The sequence below is a fragment of the Sturnira hondurensis genome, unplaced genomic scaffold, assembly GCF_014824575.4.
Source record: "Sturnira hondurensis isolate 20B ecotype Veracruz unplaced genomic scaffold, ASM1482457v3 Scaffold0008964, whole genome shotgun sequence".
Lineage (NCBI taxonomy): Eukaryota > Metazoa > Chordata > Mammalia > Chiroptera > Phyllostomidae > Sturnira > Sturnira hondurensis.
Window position 1 is genome coordinate 1 of NW_028081595.1, and position 10,358 is coordinate 10,358.

General features: G+C 36.5%; 1 protein-coding gene across 1 annotated transcript; it reads right to left on the reverse strand.

The window, feature by feature from the left end:
• Positions 1-8,961: 8,961 nt before the first annotated feature.
• Positions 8,962-9,927, reverse strand: OR5F1 (olfactory receptor family 5 subfamily F member 1). The gene has a single exon (XM_037056482.1). It carries the CDS (start codon positions 9,925-9,927, stop codon positions 8,962-8,964), a length of 966 nt encoding a protein of 321 aa, XP_036912377.1.
• Between the last annotated feature and the right edge of the window lie 431 nt (positions 9,928-10,358).

Sequence of the window (10,358 nt, forward strand, 5' to 3'; positions counted from 1 at the left end):
CAGGATGAACTCAGTCACCAAAGTATAATTTGTTCTGGTCATGTATTACAAATACAGTTGACTTCAATTCATATAGTTGGCGTGGATATTTTCCTCTCTAAAAGTTACAAGAAATAATAGGAATGTTAATGAGGTTATTCACGCATGGGAAAAACAACTCCCTCTCTTAATATATCATGGTATGTCGAATGATTGAAGAGAGAGGAGAGTTAGTGGATGCATGGAGAAAACTTTGAATTTATGATGCAATTGACCTTATGAAATCTGGTTGCAGGCCTCTCAAATTACTAGTCTCAACCACACACTCCACTTAAGTTTCTGCAAATGCAATATAGATATTGTTCTCTTTCAGCCCAGATCCAAAATGCAAAGGATGCAAATATTCCTGCTGTAGTCTTTCCCAGTCTCTGAAAGGTATGAAATCTAACACAGATCCATTGTTTATTTCTCAAGACCATGCTATTTATTGTTCAACTACATATTTCATACACTGTCTCCCAGAAGTTCCTCATGTACCCCAAGAAGCAAACATAGTGACCATTTCAAATAATCATATTTTGACATGTATCATATCTTAGAGAGTTATTTTATAGTGTTTAAACATGAACCAAATAAACATTCCTGATACATAGGACATTATCACGTTAACATCATGTACCTGTCCAGTGCAGTAAAGCACAGCATCAAAACTTTGAGTACTTTTCTCCCAGTTTCTAATTCATGTAGACTAGTTTTCCTTCTTATTAGTGGTTCCCAGTGGTAGATTGAAAAATTTTTAAAAATCACTTTATAAATGAAATAAAATGCATGAATATTTGAAGTACCTATTGGTAAAAATTTGAGACTCTTGTGTAAATGCATGTTGCTGCCCTTTTATTATGTTTTTCTGGAAGAAAATTGAGTAACCAGGGGGATCAGATTATAGGGTTTAATTGTGGAGTCAATCCTCTGAGGGCAGAAACTCCCAGTCTCGAAATAAAATAAAATATAATCACATGCAGTTGCATGGAATCAAACATTGCATCATGAAATTGTTCCTGATCTCTGTATGCCTTAAAGTCATTCGCTGATGCAAAAGAAAATTAATTGGCTGTGCACATTGCCTCTCTCTTTTTATTTTTAGCCTATTTCCAATGGGTTGTAGCTCACTACTAGATTATTATTTTTCCTTTTTCCCAAGTGTGTGTTGTTTGGAGGTAGCCGCAGGAGGATAGTTCCTTCCTTTGTCTGACTCACTTTATATTTCTTTGCAACATTGTTCTTGAGTGAAATTAGTGAGGAGGATGAACTTACTAAAAACATTGTGCAGTTTTTTAATTAATGATATCCTGATCAAATAGAACAATGAATAAGGAAATTGAATGTCTTTTTTTGATTAAAGAATTGTGTTGAAAAAAAGAATTATGTTGGCTTGTTGAAAGTATCATCTGTGATTCTTATGCTAGAGGGGGTGATAGCGTAACTTTGTGGGCCTAACTACACAATAAAACAAGGTTGAATACAATACACTGGGTGTCCATATGCAGAGTCTATTTGCAGAGATAGCTCATAATGCACTGAGTTCTGTGTTATTCTTCTCCACTTAAATTTTCAATTAATTTTGTACATCAGTCTTTGCAGGAGGCATTATTTTTTTACACACTTTACAGATGAAGAAAGCATGTACTTCAAACTATAAATGACTTACCAGTGGAAAAATTTTTAAGAAGTAGAAAAATGGACTTGAGCACATACTTTAACAGGAAGCTTTGCCCTGGCTGGTGTGGCTCATTGGACTGAAGGCTGGCCTGGGAACCCAAGGGTAGCTGGATCAATTCCCAGTTGGGTCACATGCTGAATTGTGGGCCAGTTGCCCTTTGGGTGATTCGTAAGAGGCTACCACATGTTAATGTTTCTCTCTCTCTCTTTGTTCCTCCTTATCCCTACCCTTCTCTCTAAAAACTAGTAAACAAAATCTTTGAGAAAAACAAATACCCCCCGAGAAATTATTAATTCCCAGCTACCGACTTTTCCTGTCTAGCTTCATTTTATCAGTGCCTTAGATTTTATGTATAGAATATATGTAATATATCTATACATGCATTCATATGCCCAAACATATATTCATACATTCTGCATCTTTTCATAAATCCAATCTTCCAAGTATCAGAGCAGGTGGAGATTTTGTGCTTCTTAAGAAAGGTCTGTAACATCATGAATGATATTGATCGGGGTTGGTAAGGGGTTGGTAGGGAGTGGTGAAGGGATCAACAGTGACGGAAGAAGATTTGACTTGGGATGATGAACACACTATAATATACAGGTGATATATTGTAGTATGGTACCTGAAACCTATATAATTTTATTAAGCAGTGCTACTCCAATTAATTCAATACAAATATTTGACATAACAATTTTATCAAAATGCCATATCTCCTGAGTACATCTGTGCAAATTTCTTCTATTTATTTACTTATAATTTATTTATTTATTGTACTTTACTTCTGATTATCTTATACATAATCAAGGTATACAGATATTGACATTCACAGAAAGTGCATAAGAAATAAACTCCAGTGTTCTGACAATTATAGTCTCTTGACTGGGTATACCTATGCTATTGGATCAAAGGGAAATTACATTGTATGATATATAAAGTACATTCTATATTTTCACATGTCTCTTACTCCACTATTACTGAAAGAATCTCTATGTAAAATGGAGTCAGAGAGCATAGTTTTAAATGAACTAAACATATTTGTTAATCAGCTTACCTGACATAGATACTCATTCTCTTGTTGATTCAGATTTTCACATGTCTTGACCTTATTAGGCTTTAAGTTTGCATTCTATTTACAATAGCCAAGAGTTGGAAGCAACCTAAATGCCCATCGGTTGATGACTGGATCAAAAAACTATGGTACATTTACACAATGGAATTCTATGCTGCAGAAAGGAAGAAGGAGCTCCTACCCTTTGCAACATCATGGATGGAACTGGAAAGCATTATGCTGAGTGAAATAAGCCAGGCAGTGAAAGACAAATACCATATGATCTCACCTTTAACAGGAATGTAAACAACAAAGCAAACAAGCAAGCAAAATGTAACCAAAGACACTGAAATACAGAACGTGTTGACAGGGTCCAGAGGGGAGAGGGGGGAGAATCACAGGGGAAAAGGAGATGGACTCACATGAACAAGTATAAAGGACACATGGACAATAACTAAGGTGGGGGGCAGAGATGGGAGGGAGGTGGGGAGCACTGGGGGCAGGGCAGGGCTGGGAATACAAGAAAGAAAACTGTACTTGAACAAGAGTTAAATAAATAAATAAATAAATAAATAAATAAATAAATAAATAAAATTTAAAAAAAATTAAAGGCTACAGTGAGAAATGTAGAATGAAACATGTAATTATAAAATCAACTCAATCGTATTAGTAGGACATATTAATAATGACTTGTCATTTTCTTATTTCTTTATTTTTTCACTTTTCAAATTATCTAATAAAATTTTAGAACAGAAATTTTTGCAATTATTGACCAAGTTAATAAAATACTGCCTGCCATATCACAAGCATTTAATAAATATTTGTGGATAAGTAAATGAACAAATATATTTTATTTTTATTTTTTATTTCAAAATGTAAATTATATTTTATATGCATTTTAAAATTTAAAAGAAAAGATCTTTGTCATTTAAAAAATTATATGGTTTATGATTCATCACTTCTTAGACTGCGAATATTTGTACGTATATCACTTATTTAAGGATTGACCTCCAGATGTTTACATTTTACTCTAATAAATTTATTCCAGTTAATAAAGCAAGTGCATGTAAGATATTGTACATAGAGTGTAGAGTAAATTGTTTCTTTATTTTAAAGAACAAATGAACAGTGACCAGAGGGTGGGATGAGAGAAATAGTAGAAGAGAAAAGAGGAAGGGGCAAACAAAAGGACAGTAATAGTGTTCTCATGGGCACAGACAATGGTGGGGGGGATTGACCGTGGAGTGGGAAGGTAGGTTAGGGATGGCAATGGGGGAAAACTGTAACTGAAAAACAATAAATAAATAAAATTCTTTATTTTATCACTTATTTTGCTAAAATAGACATATGGGTTTTTTCACACTGAAGAATGAAAAATATGTTCGGTAATCAATATCTATGATGTCTATTGATTTCTCTTGAGATTCAGTAAGAAATAACATACTTGAGGAGTATTCTGAGACTGAGCTCTATATTTTCTCCAACATAAAAAATAAGAATTTGCAATTTTCAAAGGTCTTTGTTACACTGAAACAGCCATTTTCAAGCTTTTTCATCTCGTGGCACACATGAACTAATTACTAAGCTTCTGTGGCACATCAAAAAATATATTTATTGCTGATCTGAGAGAAAAATAAATATAATTTTGATTTTACTAGACAGCTAATGTTGTATTGGCTGTTGTTATTTTCCTTTTTATTTGACAATATAAAGAAAAATAAGCCAATGTCCCTGACTCAATAGTCAGATACCACATGTTTTAAAATTCTTGTGGCCCACTGGTTGAAAATCGCTACACGAATATGGGGAGCAATCCTCATATCTTCATCACACAGTCATCAAGTCTCTACTTCTTTCAAGATAATCATTATTTATGGTACTTATTCCTCCATTATTTCTCCATATTCTCTTTTAATTTAGGCTAAAAATTTTTGATAAAGATTTTTGATAACCAGGCTTATTGGGTATTTATTTTCAGTGGAGTTTCTGTCTAATAAAATGGTAGAATTAGCATTACAATTTGTTGATTATCAAGTAAAATAAACAATAGTGAACATTCATTTTTAATGTTTGATCTTCTGCAATTTAATGGTTTAAGTTTGTGACCTAGTTGCTTGAATGCCTTCCCAAAATTTATCATTGCAAATGTTATATTTTCCCTATCTTCCTCTATATCAGTAACGGTGTCAGGTAAAAGATGCATTTCATTTGGAGGCTTAAAAGTAATTTCACTTACAATTTCAGATTGAAAAAGATTAGTGGTATTTATTTTAAAACATGTAAAGGACAATGATGATGTCTAATGTCACCCATTTTAGCTAAAAAAACTCATTGGAAGCTGTAGCCAGCAGAGCAAAGAAAAAACAACAAAAAAAGAAAACTTAAAATGTAGAAAGAGTAAACTATATAAAGAAGTGAAATAAAAAATTATAAGAATTAGAATCATAGGGGAAAAGGGGATGGACTCACATGAACAAGTGGAAAGGACACATGGACAATAACTAAGGGTGGGGGCGGAAATGGGAGGGAGGTGGGGAGCACTGGGGCGGGGGGCAGGCAGGGCTGGGAATATAAGACAGAAAGCTGTACTTGAACAAGAATTAAATTTAAAAAAAGAGAAAAAAAGAATTAGTATTATAGTTTGGGCTGTGAAATGAAGGACTGGTATTTAATCCAAAAATTAGTTGTATTTCCTCACATCACTGTAGAAAATGTTTATAATTCAAGTTTTTGATGTACCAGGCCTTCAGGAAAATCAGTCTAGCAATAGATACTCATAACATATGGAGGTTATAAAATATAATTAAAATATTTAAAATAAATAACTCAGCCCTGGCTGGTGTAGCTCAGTGGATTGAGCGTGGGCCTGTGAACGACACGATTGCAGTTCAATTCCCAGTCAGGGCGCATGCCTGGGTTGCAGGCCAGTTCCCAGCAGGGGACTCAGGAGAGGCAATCATACATTGATGTTTCTCTCCTTCTGTCCTTCCCTTCCTCTCTACAGATAAATAAATAAAAAATCTTTTAAAAAATAAAACAAATAATTCAAATAGTGACAACATGCTTCTAAAGATGACTCATTATTTTAAAGATATGGTTTTATAAAATTAATCTACAAATAAAACACAATTGGAAACAAAGTTTTATTAATGAACAAAACAAACAAATGAGTAAAATAGAGCCAAACACTTGGAAATAAGGAACAAACTGACAGGGGTCAGAAGGTTGGGGGAGAAGAATAACAGGGGAAAGTGGGGAAAAAAGGGGACGAGGGGAAAGGTCTACTCAAGGAGCAAGTATAAAGGACACACAGACAAGGACAAAAGGATGGGGACTGACTGAGGGAGGCCTGGGCAGAGCAGCAGAAAGCAAGAGGGGGAAAACTGGGATAACTATAGCTGAACAATTATAAAAAAATAAATAAAAAGGACGGACTAGCTGTAACAGTTTTGTGGAATTGTTGCTATATGCCCTTGGGTCAGCTCTGACTCCTGGTGACTCTATGAATGAGTGATGTCCACACTGTCCTGTTCTCAACAGCCCTGCTCAGCAAAAGGAGACTCATGCCTAGGGCTCCCTTGGTGGGGTTGAGCTATGTCACTTTGGTCTTCTTCTTTTCCAGCTGCCATCTGTGTTTTCCAGCACTATTTTCTTCTTCTAAGAACCCTGCCTTCTCATGATGAGCCTGAACCAGGGCAGCCTCAGTTGTGTCTACTTTGTCTCCAGGATATTTCAGCCTTCATGGATCTAGGACCCACATCTCCTTCTGGAGGCCCGGGCTAGCCATAGAGCTCTCCTCCAAACTCATATTGCAAATGAATCCACTTTTTCTCATCAGCCTTTTTCAATGCATAACTTTCACATCTGCGTGTACCAATTGGGAATTAAGTGGTTTTACACAGAACGAAATTACCAAGTCCTTTCTGAAGAAATATGTAAGAGTTACTAATGAGCTTCTGTGAAGGAAAGCTTAGTAATGAAGGAAGTCTGACACTGACTGATGAACAGAATCTAGAGAGGTCTACACATTAATGAAAATGTAACATGTTTATCAAGTGTCATTCAAGAAAAACACAGGGCATATGTTCAAAATTAAACAGTGGGGGGAAATAGACTATCTTCATTCAGTAAAGGAAATGTATCTACCTAATACAACGGAAATCATAGTCTCAAAAGTGCTAAAGGGTTATTTATCCGTCACGCTTACTATATTGGAAAAAGAAGATAAATGTCTGACTCTAGCAAGTGTTGGTAAGGGTATGAAAACTGAGGTTTTATGTGCTATTGTTGTTGACAGTATAAATATAAACAAGAAATTGAGAAAATGGTTTGTTCTATTTTCAAATGAACATGTACATGAACCTTATATGTAGGCGGTGCCACATCCAGAGTTATACCTGTATGAATCCTTTACCTGTACAGTGAGTGACATGTAAGTTAAAATTCCTATCACCACAGGTCACAATAGAAGGTAAAGGACAATATAACCAGGACATATTGAAGAGAAAGAATACCACGCAAGTGTGAAATTAAATACTGCAGGAACACACATGAACATGGTAGAATGTCAAAAACAATACTAAAAGAAAAGAGGCAACAGAGAAGACACACTGTATGATATTACATTGATAATGTAAAAACAGGTTTTCTAAAACATAGTTATAGGAATAGAGCTGTCTTTAGTTTTACAAGTAAGAGCTAGGGAACCATGAGAAACACAGAATGTGGTTGTCACTGTGAACACAGAAGGGTGATGGGAGGGGTCCCAGGGACTTCCATTATGGCAATGCAAGGCTTTGAGTGTTTTCTCTACTGGGAAAGGAGAGTGTACAAGTGCTCATTTACTTCCCTTCCTAATGTACAAACTCAGTTTATTTCAGAATAAACTGAAATTCTGTATTTTACATAATATAATAATAAAGACTTAAAGAGACAAGAAACAGAACTTGAGAAAAGTTTTTGAATTTAGTGCTCCATTCTGAGGTTCCCAAGATCACCATCAGGTTCAATGATCGATAGGACTCACAAAAGTCAGAAGGGCATTTACATTGTACTCATGCTTACGGTTTATTACAGCTAAAGAGCCGGATTAAAGTAGCCCAGGAAAAAGGCATACAGGGCCGTGTCCAGAAGAAACCAGGCCTGAGCTTCCACATGTCACCTCATAGCAGGATCACACAGGCAGCAATCTAAGCTCCAGCTGTGCTGTCTGACAGCTCAGATGAAGTGTCACCGACCAGAAATGCTTCACCAAGTTCTGGTGTCCAGTGTTTCACTGAGGGTCAGTACATAGACATGGAGGGCTCACATCAATGTCCATGGTACTTAGTCTCCAGCTGCCCCAGACTGATTTCAAATCGAGGCAGCGTAGCCCAAAGCTGCAGGCATACAAAAACAGGCATTCACTATGACTCTCACTGTGAGCATAAACTGTTCAGTGTGGGCCCAGGAGGCAAAGATGCTCCTATCAGGCAGGACATGCCAAGCTGTCAGAGGTTTCCCCTTGGGTGCCAGTCAAGGTCGAGTCCTGAAGACCTTAGGAATAGGCAGGAAATACTTGTAACTATACTTACAAGTATTGTCTCAGGAAAAAATATTGAGATAAGGATAATCTTGACTGAAAATCTGTATATTCATACAATGTGATAACATTAATAGTTGCAATGGAATAAAATACTGGAAGAATTAGAGAAAGAGAAAGTAAAAGAAATAGTGTAACAAATAGGCAAAACAATTTACATTCACAAAAGACGGTTTGAAAAATATTCTAAGGATATAAAAGAAAGCATGGTAAAACCTCAATCAACATAATTAAAATAATTAAAAACCAAAATGACTTATTAATTAAAGTTTGATATACGTGTATATAACAGTTCTTACAAATCATAAATGTTGAATAATGATTAAAATGGGAAAACTATACTTACAAGTATTTTCTATACCTAATTTCAAGTGATAACACAATTTTTCTTGCTAAACAGTCTATATCTCTGAGTCTATTTTTCTGAGTCAAGATATTATTACAAACAAACCTTATTTGGGGCAGATGTACTGCAGATAAAAGATGATTAGGGGAGGGTCCATGGTCTTATATATGTTTGGTAATTGACCTAATGCTTAGAGAAATTTAAGGTAATTTGCTTTATACAGTACACATAATTTACCATTACAGAATGTGATTACTTAAGGATATTCTAATGAAGTACTATAGCTATGAACCAGCCTTAAACAATCTCAAGAATGAAGGGATCCTTTTCCTTGTAACTACATTGCATAAAGCCTCCTTTACATCCTTATTCCTGAGGCTGTAGACCAGAGGGTTCAGCATGGGGATCACCACTGTGTAGAAGACAGAAGCCACTTTGTCCTGACCCAGGGAGTAGCTGGAAGTAGGTCTCAGATACGTGTAGATGGCGGTGGAGTAGAACAGAGTTACAGCTGCCAGGTGAGAGGCACAGGTTGAGAAAGCTTTGTGTCGTCCCTCCCCGGAATGCATACGAAAGATGGAGAAGAGAATGTAGGAGTAGGATGCGAGGATGACCAGCAGAGTCCCCACCATATTCACTCCAGCAAAAGCGGAAATGATGCTTTCATTCAGGTGTGTGCCAGAACATGAGAGCTTAAAGAGTGGAGGGCTGTCACAGAAGAAGTGGTGGATGACATTGGAACCGCAGAATGGCAGCCTGCTCACATAGCTCGTGTTCACCATGGAGTTCAACAGCCCCGCTGTGAAAGCCCCTGCTGCCATTTTCAGGCAGACTGTCCTGGACATGACCACGGGGTAAAGCAGAGGGTTGCATATGGCCACATAACGGTCATAGGCCATCAGCCCAAAGAGGAGGCATTCAGTTGTGGCCAAGGCAATGAAGAAGTACATCTGCAGAAAGCAGCCAGCAAAGGAGATGGTTTTCTCCTCTGACAGTAAATCCACCAGCATCTTTGGGGTGATGGTGGAGGAATAACACATGTCCACAAAGGACAGGTTAGCCAGGAAGAAATACATGGGTGTGTGAAGTCGGGAATCACTCCTGATTAAGAAGATCATCCCAACATTCCCCCAAATTGTCAGTGTGTAAATCACAGAAAAGAGCAAGAGGAGGAAAACCTGTAGTTCCAGCGTGTCTGCCAATCCCAGCAGGATGAACTCAGTCACCAAAGTATAATTTGTTCTGGTCATGTATTACAAAGATAATTTCCTTGTACTTACATTAGATTAACTGTTTCCTTTTGCAAAAGTTAATAGGAAAAATAGAAATCTTAATGGAGACATTTGCACATGGAAATAGAAACCTAGGATAATATAGCATAATAAATAATGTTACTGAAGGTAGGCGAAAATTATTGGACAAATGGACAAGAGTTTTAATTCACTCAGCAGTTGTGTGTAATGAACCTGGTTTTATGCCTCTCACATTCCTGGTCAAGTGCACACATTCCACCTCAGTTTCTGCAGCAACTAACACATATTGTTCTCTTTTTTCTCTTCCAGCCTACATCCAAAGTGTGAAGGATGAAAACATCCTTGTTCAAGTACCACCTATTCTCCAAACAGTATGTAGTTTTAACTCAAATACATGTTTTTCCTTAAGACCACTCTGTTTATTCTTC

What these genes read in the sequence shown, in the direction of transcription:
- OR5F1 (XM_037056482.1), bottom strand. Translation starts at nt 9,927, where the DNA reads ATGACCAGAACAAATTATACTTTGGTGACTGAGTTCATCCTGCTGGGA.